Source organism: Volvox carteri, assembly GCF_000143455.1.
Source record: "Volvox carteri f. nagariensis unplaced genomic scaffold VOLCAscaffold_16, whole genome shotgun sequence".
NCBI classification, from domain to species: Eukaryota; Viridiplantae; Chlorophyta; class Chlorophyceae; order Chlamydomonadales; family Volvocaceae; genus Volvox; species Volvox carteri.
Genome location: NW_003307559.1, coordinates 531,350 through 545,578, shown reverse-complemented (window position 1 = coordinate 545,578; position 14,229 = coordinate 531,350). Strand labels below are relative to the sequence as shown.

General features: G+C 54.4%; 2 protein-coding genes across 2 annotated transcripts in view; one reads left to right on the top strand and one right to left on the bottom strand.

Annotated features, from left to right (window-relative positions):
* Positions 1-6,390: 6,390 nt before the first annotated feature.
* On the bottom strand, positions 6,391-11,143 carry VOLCADRAFT_90260 (uncharacterized protein; the record flags this gene model as incomplete). Its single annotated transcript, XM_002949788.1, has 9 exons — positions 6,391-7,347; positions 7,736-7,999; positions 8,258-8,512; positions 8,822-8,882; positions 9,344-9,558; positions 9,728-9,868; positions 9,960-10,208; positions 10,313-10,437; positions 11,101-11,143. 9 exons carry the CDS (start codon positions 11,141-11,143, stop codon positions 6,391-6,393), a joined length of 2,310 nt encoding a protein of 769 aa, XP_002949834.1.
* Positions 11,144-12,159: 1,016 nt separating this feature from the next.
* The window catches only part of VOLCADRAFT_59885 (uncharacterized protein), a gene marked incomplete at both ends in the record, with an annotated part of 5,229 nt that continues 3,159 nt past the window's right edge, over positions 12,160-14,229 (top strand). The window contains 4 exons of the mRNA XM_002949889.1: positions 12,160-12,276; positions 12,861-12,923; positions 13,646-13,781; positions 14,022-14,092. Coding sequence (XP_002949935.1) covers positions 12,160-12,276; positions 12,861-12,923; positions 13,646-13,781; positions 14,022-14,092 — 387 coding nt within the window. The remainder of the gene's footprint in view (positions 12,277-12,860; positions 12,924-13,645; positions 13,782-14,021; positions 14,093-14,229) is intronic.

Here is a 14,229-nt window from a genome sequence, read left to right as displayed (position 1 = left end):
AAAAAAAACGGGCATCCAGCACCAGTTGACTAAACACAGCATCCACATAACACACTGCCCCATTGTCAAACCTGGAGTGTCAGCGACACACAAACTGCAACCTGTTATAACACCACAGTTTATGTGGTAGTAAAAACTACCGATTAGTGCATGAAGAGAGACTAAATGCCTCAGCATACATAATGAATTGTATAGCAATCTGTACAACCTGGGAAGTGTTGTGGCTGGTACAGAGTATGGTACACATATCTACAAATACACGCTAAGGGTGTCCACTAGCATCTCGAGAGGCCTTTTTAGCGGCCAGCTACTACATTTGGTATCGAGACCTCGTGAACCAAGCCCTTAATATACCAGAGAATTTGGTCAGCGACTCTCATAGCGTTCTGCTCGTGAACAGTATTGTAAAAGCGCTGGTACAGACTCGTCGATTTTCATATTGTATTCGTGCACATGCAAACGATCACGTGCGGCCATCGCTGTGTCGCGTTTTGCATCCCCATTGCAACACGAGTTTTTCACACAACAGATCACACCTGACTTGTGTGTGTGTATTACATGGTTGGGGATGCGTGACCCCATACCTGTAAAACTACCCATACGAGCTGAAGGCCCAGATGCAATATCTATACACCTAAAGGCCACGGAGAACAGGAAACACTGCAATCACAGCGAATGGTTGGGCGAAATCAGCTCTGCCATTGAATGGCTGGGTGAAATCAGCTCTGCCAATGAAGATCCTTATCTTCAGTCTCAACTCCGTGACGCTTTACCTAGTAAGACTTCCCCAAGTTCGACGGATGCTCAATGCAAACAAATTTTGGATGGCATTTGCGAGGCGCTGGATAACAGATTCACGTCATTTATTAATCTGGCGACGCTGCACCATTGCGCAACCTGGAGCCCGAGGTGCGCCTTGACGAGGGTGTTGCCAAGAAGGCAGCGACATCATCCAAGTCTGCACTTACTTCGGAGGTAACTAAGCACCTCACACCACCGCGTTTTAGCGGGACAAAAAGATTCACAAGTTATGCTGTCAGTCATGCGAGACCTTTGCACTGAAGAACTGTCAGTTTGGTATGTGTGGTCGCCACTGCATGGTGCCATGCAGTGCACATGAACAAAACAGGGTGAAGTCAAACTACAAACCACAGCAGGCGGTGCACTGGGCAAGAGCAACAAAATGGCCGCTGTACAGGCCAGGAATACAATGGAGCTGCTGCCTTAGGCATGGACAAACTGGCACCCAGATCAGCTGGCACCATGCAGGCTGGTGTGTCATCTGATCTGGGTGCCAGTTGGACCATGCCTGAGGTAGCAGCTACACGTCTTCCTGGCCTGCACAACAGCCATTCTGTGCCTCTTGCCCATTGAGTGCACCGCCTGCTGTGGTTTGTAATTTGACTTCACCCTGTTTTGTTGATGGGCACTGCATGGCACCATGCAGTGGCGACCATACATACCAAACTGACAGTTCTTCAGTGCAAAGGTCTCGCATGACTGACAGCGAGCCTGCTCATCACCAGGTCGTGGCTTGGATGTTGTATTTTGCAGGGTGGGTGCCTCACCTGGAATCTGTTGGTCACAATCTGCGGTGAAGGCAAGGGCCTTCCTGTGCTGTGCATGATACTCTAGCAGGGAAGTAGGCTGTGACACACCAGCCAGACATACAGCTGGTATTGAAGGTTGTTGGCTTCCAGGAAGTGAAGATATGTTGTCGATGACCATCTTGCACAGTTCCAGGTGCTCCTCAACGGAAAGAAGTTAAAACGCATCAAAGATGTCTGAAAAACTGGTTGGCCTGGAAAGATGATGGTGATGATGCTGAGCACTGGTGCTGTCAAGCCTTTTACTGTGGAGTTGCAGGTGTTGATGTTTTTCTGTTCATGGGACTGGCCCATCGTGGCTACCTGTGACCCCATGCGGCGCCACACCATAATGTCCATACGTCAACCTAAATGAACTGTGAGTTCGGCAACTAAGTCTGTGTCAATTGTTGAGCTCATCATAAGCCTTGGGTATACATCATCAACCGACACCTCAGCTGTGGGCGTCTTGGCATCATACCACATCACTTCACGTCTCTCCTCGTGTATGCAGACCTACTAACTGCACAACACCTATGTGCAGTGTGGTGGATGGGCCGCAAGGGGCCACTCCGTGTGGGCAGTTGAACAACTCTGGCGTGCTTTCCATCTAAAGGCATTCCAACATGATTGATTGGTTTAAAACTGGATTGCAATCATGGGTTGGTTGTTGGTACATTCACTGTGGTGTCTAGAAGGCGAATTTTAGCAACACGTGAACACAAAAATTTCACTTTCGTTACATGATGAAGCAGGCGGCTGGTGTGTGTCCCTTTTCTTGTCTTGGTGGTGTTAGGAGGCTGGACCAGCAACTAGGTCGGTCAGTGCCTTACATCCCGTACCGAGGCCACCAGCTACCCCGATTTTGCCCCCCTGGTTCCTGGCTGGCAGAAAAGGAAATGCCCGGGCAAGAAGAGGAACTGGTCTGAATAATAAGTATCTTTATCAGATCCTTGTGTCAAAACCAACCTTGTCTTGTCACTAGCTCCAAGGTTAACCCATGTATTGACGAGCAGAAATGTGTTCTGTAATCAATCCACGCGTGTACTTTGGGGCGCCCTGTATTTCCATTATATGTACACTAGTATGTGGTGCTACTTGCACATGGTCAGCTGATATGTGTTGGGCCCAATAGTGTGCTGCACAAGTGTTTGGACGTACTTGTCACAGATTATACACATATCAGGAGCCAGTGTCCGTGACCAGGTGTGCGCTACTGAACATGTTAAAGCGCTGCCATACGTTGTGTCGGTTATGGAGAAGGATGGGGTTGCACGTTCCAGCTCCGGCTCTGCCTGGGGTGCTGTAGCCCAGGCTGGGCTTAGTAACCTGTTAAGCCGCTACGAGGCTGGCAGGAATTATTTTTTGAAGAGTAAGCTCTTGTTCGCCGTGGATGCGGTCACTGTTCCCCGCCGCAGCCACCATCACCATCTCGTGAAGTGGCGCCGGCTGGAGTAGGGGTGCAGGCACCGGCAAGCCAACAAGCCTCCCAAATGACCAGTGAGAGCCGCAAAACAACAGTAATCCAATGAGTGGTGGCGGTAACGGTACAGGACAGATCGCGCATGGTTTGTTTTGTTGTGCAATTGGAGCTGGTGCTTACAGTTTTCTATTGTACTCTTGACCGCCATTTGCTTAAGGTGGACAGGACGTTTACTGACCACCGCACCACCGGTGGCACCGTACCACCGCTGTCATCTCGGTAAGCTGAGTGGTACCTGAAATCAGAGATCTTGGTGGTGTCAGCTTCGAGGAGAGGGCGGGTCGGCCTGGTCAAGTTGATTGCCCGCAGGCTGCGTTCACAAAGCCCACCGAACGCGCTCCTAAACTTAAAACCGAACACCGACCATTGCACGACAATCAACGTCTTAAGATGCAGACTCACTTCTGTCAAATGAAATGAGAAATACCCGGTATTGCTTAACACTGCTTCACTGAAGCGTACAGTTTTTTCTGTTCCAGGCGCAGCTTATGTCCCGCAAAGCAAAAATTAGTAAGTGAGAAGACTGCGAGGGTTCAGGGGTGTCACAAGACATTAGATGCGACGGAGCGAAGCGAGCGAGCGAAGTCTGGTTCTGTGCGACTATCGTACAACCGTATTGGAATGGCGATTATTAATTGCTTCAGCCCTTTCGTTTCAGGCATTCTGCCTTTCACTCAGTAGAGCTTCAGCTTGTAGCTGACAGCTTCCCGCCCACCTTTCCCCCTTTGATCCGAGGTTGCTATCTTTTCTTTCACCCCCCCCTCCACTTTTCCTTTCTCCACTGGCCAGTCCCAGACACCTCCGCACCGGGCTCGGCTAGCGGCGGACAGGTAGACGACACCCGCTGAGGAGTGGCTTGTCAGCAGGCGGGTCGAGAGCAGAGACTTGAGGAAGTTTTGATTGCAGTTGGGTCTTTTAGCCTTGTAGCGTGGCCTTGGGAGCCCTGGGAGGGGGCGCTTTTCGCCGTTGGACTCAGTCGGTCTTCTTGGACGGTCTTCAGGACGTTAGGGTCGCCGTTGTGTGAGTTGTCGTGGTGGTCGTTGGGCGTCCTTTGGCCTCGCGTTTGTCTGTCGCGCGTTTGTCTGTCGCGTGATGTCTGTCGCCTGGGGATGTGTGTTGTCGGCCGCGCGGTACCGGTGTGGCGGCCTTAGGGGCCGCAGTCGCGCGGCCGTGGTTGGCTGGGGTTGTGTTCTACTGCAGTGTAAGGGCCCTTGGCAGCTGGTCTCCCTGCTTCCTGTCTCTACCATTCTTTGCACGGTCAGCCAGCACGTTCGAGTCGATATAGCCATGAGAACACGGTTAAGGGAGACAGGAGCACAGAACTTTGCTCTTGGCGCGGTCGTCCTGGCAGCATCGCGTCTTACTGTGTCGCGATGGGATGGGACATTCATGAGGTAACCATCCCGATCGAGGCAGCCTGCAGCAGGCTATACACAAGCCAATAATCTTCGCGTGCGCAACAGCCGTTTGCGGAATCCTGACTCGATGCATCTTGGGAGACTTTTGGTGAGAAAATTTGGCAGGATTGTTTCGATTCCTTAACCTTTGGTATCTTACGACACAGCAACGCACCCGTAGGAGCTACCGTTACATGGTTTCTTCCCATGCACACGAGCTGCGGAAAATCTTGCAGTCTGTCATCGCAAGATCCTGCAGCCTCATCCTGAGCCTGGGCCCATGGCCCCAGGAGCTCGCCCATTCAGTGCAGATAACATCAGCATCCTGGGCTCGCATAAGTACTTCCTCGGGCTTGAACTGGCCCAAAGAGAATTTGGATGTTATATATAGGCCAAATAATACCCGTAATAAAAAGCCCAGCGTCACACAGCATGGCGTGTTCTATGGGCAGCGAGGCCGCCTGCCACACCGACGGGAAGGGCGTTTCATTCAACATCCCAACGTTTTTAATGCCTCATTCTCGCACCGTGGTCTTGGAACAAGTTAAAGAATCTGCGTTGCCCACATCCACATATCCCCACTGCGGCCAAGCACGTCGCAGGAAATCTGCTTCGAGGGGTCCCTCCCTCCTTGAACACAGCGCACGCGCAGGAAGGGGCGCGATGGTCCTATGGAACCATACAAGCAAAGCAATTCACGCATTCCTCTGCGGGTTTCCTCGCACGCGGCATATGGCAGGTATGCCTGCAACCCAAGCAACCGGGTCACGATGTGGGACACGTGTCAAGCAATCTCCATAGACTTCGATGGCAGTTCTTTCTTAGTTATGATGTCCAGATGTCTATTATGCTAGAGACCTGAGAATCTACAGAAACACTTCTGCAGGGCTCGCGATGCAATCTCTTGACAGATTGTTTTGTCTACCGTGGTGGATTAGCAGCTTGCTGCCACAACTCCTTGCTACCCGCGACAACCCCCGTCAGCGCCCAAACGTCGCACCCGCCGACTTGTCAGGACGGAAATCCTGCAAGAATCCTGCAAGGTGCTCTGAACCTGAACGGGCCTGCAATGCCCCTGCGGCACCGTGCACTCCTCCCCTCCAACCCGCTCCATGCACCCCGAAGGAATTGCGCATGCGCAAACATACCGTTAGCTTGTTCGTAGATGTGCACGCACTGCCCCGCCGCTCTGGCCCTGCTTGCAAGCGCACTTACTTGCCACTGCCCAAATACACGCAACGCAACGACATGCCGTTAGAAGTCACGATGCAGCAGCAACCCTGCAGGGCAGGTCAACAGTACCGCGCAGGGAACAGCCGATACGAGCTCCGAATACCAAAATTCAAGTGTTCCCGTGCCATATTGCACCCAAAACATCATCTATGTACTTCGCCTCCGTAGGATCTGTGCCCCTGCGATCATGCGGCCCAGACCAAGCCGTACCCCGGATGGCAGGTTGCCATGCGGCTGCTCACGGCGTTGCTCAAGTACTTCCTGCAAACCAATCTGTCGCGGTTAGTCTGCACTAAGGCTTGCATGCCGTCGCTTGTGCTTGCAGGAGCCGTGTATCCCCGCTAAAGAAAACCCCCACGTGCCAAAACTGTCAGGCAGGAAACAGCCGTTCAGATGTTGCACAAAGCAGGTTCCCCACGGCAATCAAATAGCGCGCACAGGGCACGATACGCGGTACTGGCTCCTATCAAAAACCGGCTGTGCGGAAGCTGCTCCAGCACCCCCCTGGAGGCGGACGCCAGGGAATGTTACGAGACATATGGCACTGGCCGATCTGACCCAACTCAGCCGGGGTTACCATTACCGCCTGAGTAAGCCGACGACCGCACAACCTGGAAGGCATGGCCTGCCAGCTCAAGACACGCACAACACCACGAGCACCCGCTCAGCTCGTGCCGCCGCCCCTGGGATGTCAGCTCTCGAGCGCCGGCCACGCACTGGGCCTGTACCAAATGGGGCTCTGCACCACCAGGCTGCCTAGGACGAACCTGTAACACTCGGGATCCATCATCCTGAGCCGTTTGCACACGTACTCGCTATCAATGGGCTGCGGAGGCTCCTTGCCGCGTGTGCCCGGCACAAAGCAGGACGTTCGGCAGGGGCAGTCCGGCAGGTCCACGTCCTCCGTGAGGAAGTGAAGCGACAAGGCCTTCAAGTGATCCAGACACGACAAGTGCAGAAGAAAGTGGTCTAGCCCCGACCTGCTCAGCGGCAACAATGTCGGCGTCGGTTCTGTCTGTGGCGTATGCGCAGGTTGCGGTGGCCCAGCCTGTGCGGCTGCAGATGTGGCTGCAGAAGGCCCTGCCGCAGCATTTGATTTCACAGCCGCGCCGCGTCGCGTGCGCTTGGCTGACGCCCCGGCTGGGGCCGAGACTGCGGCTGCGGGCATGGCAGGGCCGCTGCTGCCCGCTCCAACAGCGCTTAACCGAGGGGGCGGCCCCACTGGCGATTGGGGCTCCTCCAGCAGCTCCAAGCTACGGAGATTTTGAAGCTGCAGCAGCGGCCGCAGGACGTAAGGAGCGGCCTGGCTTGTGCAGTCCGGTTGGAGGGGGACTGCCGCGGCTGCTGTGCTACCCGTGCTGCGCCGGCCTGAGCCCTGAAGCGACTTGCGTGAACGCGTGACCATCCCGTGGGAGGCGTGCGCCACTAGACGGAGCGAGGACTGCAGCTCACGGGGTCGGATGCAGTCGCCCCAGCCACGCGTAAAGGACAGGGAACCCAAGTAGCTTAAGTTGTGCACGGGTTCAGTCGTTGAGGTGTTAGACCCCGGAGCGTCCGGCTGGTACATGAAGCGCACGAAGAGGTGCTCCAGGGATGTGCAGGTGGCTAGGACGGCGAAGTCCGCAGGGCTAAGCCGGGCGTTGCTAATCTGGTAGATGGGGGACAGGGGCGGGGGCCGAGAAGCCGGCCGGAGGCATGGTGGTGGAGGGGGAAAACCGAGGAAGGGGCCTAGGCCACAACGGTTCTCCAAAGTGGCAAGGAAGGCTCAAGGGTTACGTGTCCAAGACAAGATAGGATATGCAGCCATGAGACCAACAGAGCTTGGGGCCTTCAGTTTTGCTAGGTAGGTTTTGCTGTGTGAAAAAATAAGCTGCGCGAGTGCAAGTGAAAACCTCCTCAAATCCTCCTCAACGCAATACGCTACACACTAGGCGATACATATCTCTTGGCCAATAGCAGTATCACGTACACAGCAGCGCACAGCGCAATCGTGGGGATTGGCTCTTCGTGCCTACACCCACGTGTGGCGCCCGCACCTGGAGCCGCATCAGCCACGCCGCGCTGAGGTCGGGCAGCGTCGACAGTGCCGTGTGGTAGCCGCGCAGGTGCAGCAGCGTCAACGGGTCCCTGGCATGACCACCTAGGTCCGACATGTTCAGCGCGCCCCAGCGCTCGCGTGGATCGGGCGGCGATGGATGTGCCACGCCCAGCCGCGGCATGGACATATTGGCGCCTCGTGTAGCAGCAGACTCAAAGGACGTCTCCCGTGTGAGTGCATCCGCACGAATTGTCAAGTACACCTGCATAGCACCAACAAGCGGAGCAGCAGCAGCAGCAACAGTAGCAACAGCACTGCATGGGGACGCGTTAAGCAAATACGGGCGTCTATAGACTGCAAAGCAGCACAGCTCGCACAGGGCTCCTGGACCCCGGGAGGAAATGGGGAATATATGGGACAATTCCTGCGCTGCAAAACAATACAGAGTTATCTTCCTTTTGAAAGCCCTTCCCTCCCCTCCACTTGCCCAAAGTGCGCACGTTCGCGTACGTGTGCACACCTTGCAGCCCTGTGGTGCCAGGTGCAGATTGCGGAAGTGCGCGTGTGCGGTCCGCGCGGCATCCTCGGGCACCCGCACGTCCAGGTCCAAGGTCTCCAACCCGCAGCCTGCCAAAAAGTCGCAGCTGGCGGGGCCACTCTCGCTCACGACGGTGCGCGAGAGGATTATGGCGGCGCGCAGGTGGCGTAGGCGAGGTGCGCCGCGGACCAACGGGCCCAAGAAGTCCAGCTGGAAGCGAGCCCGGTCGTCCTGCACCTGTGTGTCCACGAAGGCACGGTGCGTAATTGTGTAACTGATCAACAGTATACCGTAGAACTGACACAATATTGGCGGCAGGTGGAATAATTGAGCGTGCCTGGCCGGCAAGACATGGGCTGGGGTCAAGCAGCGAGAGTGGTGCTTATAAATAGCAGCAAGGCACCATGTCGGCAGCTCCTGGTTCGGGGGACGCATCTGGATCGGGCACCAAGCACATTGAGAGTCTAGGTTGGGCGGGAACAAAAGGCGGCGATGAAGGCAATGCATAAGATGCCTCCGCATGTCTCATCGGGCCCCCAACGTTACCTCGATGCCAAAGGTGGTGAGGTTTTGAAGACCAGCCAAGGGCGTCAGCTCTGGAATGTTCCTGCGTTGCACCAGCGCGTTTACGTGTTTGTTTGCAAAGGGACCATGCTTCCTCCAAGTCCAGGTGCTGTACTATAGGATGGGTAATGATAAATGTGACCCAAGAACATACATAAACAAGCATTGTAAACCGACAACACCCAGCGCGCAAAGATTGCATGTACATATCGACGCGTGTCCCACAATGCTTAACAGCGTAAACCTATTTACGCCGAGTTGACAACACACACCCCGTACCAAATCAAATATCTTGCCAGGAATCTTAAGGCATCCTACCGAAATCCTTCCTCATACACGGCATCAGGCACGTCATGCAAGAAAACCACGGTTCTGAAGACAGCCCACGAATGGCACCGGTAAAGTCTACTTGCATGCAGAACGTCAAACCATCCAACCCAAGAAGCCTACGTGCGATGTCATCCAAAGGCATCCAACCCAGGCAAAGCTTGTCCTGTCACGCACCACAAGCAGTACCGCACACGGAGCTCTGTCAGCTGCTGCAAGCTGGCCAAGTACTGGATTTGATCCCAGGACGTTAGGCCGATATCCAGCTTGCAGACGTTGGTGAAGGCGTGAGATTCCGCTAGGACAAGGGCGTGGTTGTGTGGGGGCGGTATCGAGCAGTCCAAGCGAAGCGAGGTAACGTCGGGGAACGCGACGTTAAGAATCCCGATTATCTGTGAGGGAAATCGGCATGGGCAGGGCGGGCCTTAGGTCATGGAAGGCGACGCATGGCGCCCGTTCGCAACCCATGCCCTACGCAACCCCAATATACAGCCGCATTTTTTACGGCCACCGACTTTCGCCTCTAGACCAATGCGTGCACCCGGCTCAGCACCCATTTACCTCGGTGGTAATCGGCAGTTCAACGTCCAAGTGGGTAATAGGCGTCACCGTTTGGTGGCCCAGCTTGCGCAGCGACTGCAGGAGTGGAGAGAGGCGCTGTACCGCGTTTTGAACCTGAGCTGGGGGCATGTTCTCCTCCCCCTGTGGCGAAGGAGGTCACACTGTTGGCCATGTTCGGCATGTCACCAGATCCTGCAGTGTATTGGAACTACGTCGCCAGTGTAGTTTTTACCTTCCAGGTTGCGGCGCCTTCCATCCTAAGCTGCATCTCGTGTGAGACCATCTTGCCGCTGCTTAGGAGACCGGCAATGCAGTTGACGCGCCGTTCCCACGCCTCGAGTTGTGCAGGTACCCATTGGCTGCTTTGCATCGGGAGGGTAAAGCGGAGCTGCATGGCGCCGGAGCTGCAGGCATCCTTCATCGCGACGGCGACTCTGCGCGCTGCCAGAAGTGTTGCCGGGTCAAGATGCTGGCATATGATCTGGGGGGGGGGTAGGGGGCATGAAGAGTTCGGCTCGTGTGGGAGGCTGGCACGGGAGACGGGCCCTGGCACTTAGACCAAGGGCATGTCCATGCTGTGTTCACCTTGAGCACCTCCACCGGAAGCTCGTTCCAGGTGGCCTTCTGGTTTGGGTTTCGAGGCCGGACGCTGCTCGGTAGGCCGCCAGTGGGCACGCTGGCGGGCAACGAATTATCGGTGAGCCTAGTGCCTACGTGTCGGTGGAATATGCGTCAGCAGCATGAAGGCCATCGCGTAAAGTAACGCGTGCCTGGGCGTTATAGTGCAGTCCCCTTCCAGGGAATTCAAGTCGAAAGGCGCCGACGTAACTGCTAATGAGTGCCTGTATACTTCTTGACATGCCTGCAGCGGGCATCGAGCTCCTCGTCCTTAAATTGTAGGCTGGTCGCGTCGGGGCTACCGGCGTCGCATGACCATTCACCGCTTTTGGTAGCTCCGGCGCGCTCCTCCGCGACTTCTTCGCTGCTGGTTGAGACGTAACATCGCTTGCACGCCTTTTCTGTTTTTTAGATGCCACAGGTTGCGATGCTTGTAGCGCCTTTGCCTGTTCTTTTTCATTTGCTACCCCTGCGGCAGCTTGCCTCTTGGTTCTCTGCCCAGCTGCCTGCATACTACACTTCTTGCTCTAGCACGTATCACTTGTTACTATTGCCTGAGCAGCTTGATACCTCCGGTCGTCCAGGTTATGAACGTCTTTGATTTCTCCTGTTCCCAAGGACGTATATTCAGGGTACATTAATTGCGTGCACTAAGGGTACTAACATAGCTTCAGGGCAAGTTTGTGTGGCACACAATCTGCAGTCCTAAAATTGAAAAGCCATGCAAAAAGCACAGCACAGCATGCCGTACCTACCCTGGGATATTATTGCTAGTTCTCGTAGCCGCATTATAAACATGGTACTTAAGTAAGCCTCAAAGGGTATTGAAGATTATGGTCCCTTACTTGATCCTTGTTAGCAAAGAGCAAGCGATTCCGCGCCATGCTGTGTATGCGTCTGTTCCACCTTCAAGCAACGAAGTCTTGCGCACAACTTTCCTGTGCATGCGTCTTCCAATGCATGAACCATGTCTGCATGTGCACCTGGAGCTCCGATGCCAGCGCCAACCAAATGGTGGCTTGACAAGCGATGGCCGGCTGTTGCAACATACAAGCTCATGCATTGTTGCTAGTTCTTAAACGTAGCTTTGCACATGCTTTGGAACGGTAAAATTTCACTCCAATCTCTAGAAAAGCCCCAAGCTTTCTAGGAGCAGCATGGTTTTTAAAGTTCTACATATTGTAAATGGTAGGCTTGCTACTCCTTAGTGTTGCATAATGCATGGGGTGAAGATGCCCAACCGGTGCCCATTGCCCCACTCAAAGAAACGGACGGTCGGGGAACGGGCAGAGCTGTCATAGTTGGTTTCCATCATTGGTTTCCATCATTTTACACCTCTTTCGTGCTTCTTTACATTTAAAGTACTTCTCGTCTTTGTCATTGTTAGAGCCTTGCCGCTCGGTGTACGGTACTGCGAGGGGCAACGGCTCCAGAAAGATTTTGGTCAGGACATCATGTATTTCATGCTCCTGCATTCTTTGAGGGCAACGCAGGGAATCCACTGATTGATTGGTTCATTTTCACAGACGTTGCCTATGGGCGACATTGCAACAGACCCGCCAATCCCGGAGTGAACCCCCTCGGGCGTTTCGCTGCTAGGGTTACGATCTTTCCAACTGTTTTAAAAAGCAACACGACGATGTCAGACTCAAGGCCTCAAAGCCCAAAGGCCCCGCAGCGGAAAGAAGGCAAAGTCAAGGTAATATCGTCCTTCCAAAGGCAAAAAGGCGCCGAGTCGCATCTTCCTTTGAGCTGGATATATATGTGTATCTTTATGTTGATACCTTTTGAGCGGCGGGTGCACAATCGTGGACATGCGGGCGGCGCAGGGCTTGCTAAAGGAGCAGCTTGAGCTAGTAAAAGTGAAGCTTGACGATGGAAGGACTCGTTATACGATCAAGCCGATTGAGGAAACCCTCACCTTTGACAAGGTGGGCATGATTGCCTGTTCTCCCCCCAAAGTGTCCCTTTTTCCTGTGTGTGACTTTAAAGCCCCGAACAGAGACGCGCTGACAGCGATAGGCTACTTCTCCTATCAGAATAGTACCTGCTATGGATTACCTTGTGAAGAAGCCCGCATGTGTGTTTTCCCACTCGTTCCTCAGCCACTTACGAGGTGTCGACCATCTCCCACTGCACCCATTGCTTCGATTTCCGTTCCCTCGCAACTCCTTGTGTTTTCTTCGCTTATAAGCATGTTCTCCTTCATATGATATGTCAGGCCATGATTTAATCGTGCCGTCAGCCCCATACACGATGGCCGCCGGGCCCCCGAACGCCTTTACTGGTTAACGATACCTGCCCACGCTCGGTCCTTCCTGCTGTCTACCCTAACCCCAACTCATCTTGCATGCACCACAGTCCTCCCGTGGCCCTACGTCTTTTGCCTCGCCGCAATTGGACGGGCCAAGCGCTGCTCCTCTTTTTGAAATACTCTTGCGTTGCCACTTGCAAGCGTATTTCCTTATGTGCATTCCAACCCCGCACGGCCACTTTTCCCCTTGGGCGCCTGCAGGGCTTCTACGTCTTCGTCCGAGCGCTGCAGATGCTCAAAGCCAGCAACACAGGGACTGTCGTGGTAAGGCAGGCAGGCGCGCCGGAGTTCCGGGCGGGGCATGCAAGGGCGGCGTAGGAAGAGCGATAAGTGTGGGGGGTTCAAGAAAGCGGGGTCCCTGGCCGAAACCCAAAGCGAAGCGCAACCTTCTCAAACCACAAGATCGCTCCCGAGCAGAAAAAACAGGAGGTAAATGAAATGGACGAGGCACCGTTCTCTTGAGAGAACTATGTATCGTGTGTTCGAGCACGTGTGCCATCATCAGTGCTTCCGTTCCGACGCTTTTGTTACACGCACACACACACACAAATACATGTAGCAAGCCAACCTGGTTCCAGGCAGGTGAGGTGCACTAGCTTTGAGGAGGAGGAAGTCGTTCAGCAAAATCCACGTGTTTTGGGTCATGATGCCCGCAATCTCCATTGATTAATCATACCCGGCAGTCCAGCTATCTCAAACCCCTAACTACGACGGTGCCACCTGCCGGCCAAGATGCTCAAGAGGACAGGACGAGCAGCACTAAACGAAAAAGTTCCCCTCATGCCTGCCGCCCAAACCACCTTTTACCGGTCGACCATTGGTCTCTGAATTGGCCTCAACCCTGCATCGCTATTGTATCTCTTGTCTGCTGCTGTTGGTGTTAGACAACCACTCCGTTTTGCTGTTGCTGGGTTAAGAAAAGTGGTTGTTACTTCCGTTTCGTTCCGTACTTCCGTTCCGTTGCACGTGCACACGCGCATGCGCAGGTAGGTGTAGCGGGTCCCTCCGGTTCCGGCAAGACGGCCTTTTCCGAGAAGATCAAGAGCTTGATGCCGGGGGTGGCCATCATCAGCATGGATATGTACAATGACGGTACCAAGGTCATCGATGACAACTTTGACGGTGGGGAGGAGGGCGGGAGGGGGAATGGGTGAAAAGGGAGGGAAGTGGCCAGACTCGAAAAAGGAAGGAGAGAATAAAAGAAGCGCGAGGCCCACACCAAGCAAACGTGCTCCGTTGCGCCCCGCTTCGGTGTTTTTCTCACACCTCGCTCGCTCCCTCGCCTCTCTGTCATACTTTTCATCATCTTCATTTCCCCGCTTCCCCCAAACTGGTTGTGTCACACCGGCATTCGGCGCCCAGACCCCCGCCTGACGGACTACGACCTGCTGCTTCAGAACCTGGCTGACCTGCGGGACGGAAAGGAGGTGCAGGTGCGTGTGTATGTATGTATGTAATGTGTGTATGTGTATGTGTGCATGGAGAGGGCCGGGGTTGGGCAGGCGAGAGGTGGGTGACGAAAAGAAAGAAGCCGCTAAAGTAGGCGTGTGCGTGGTGTTGGGGGAGAGGA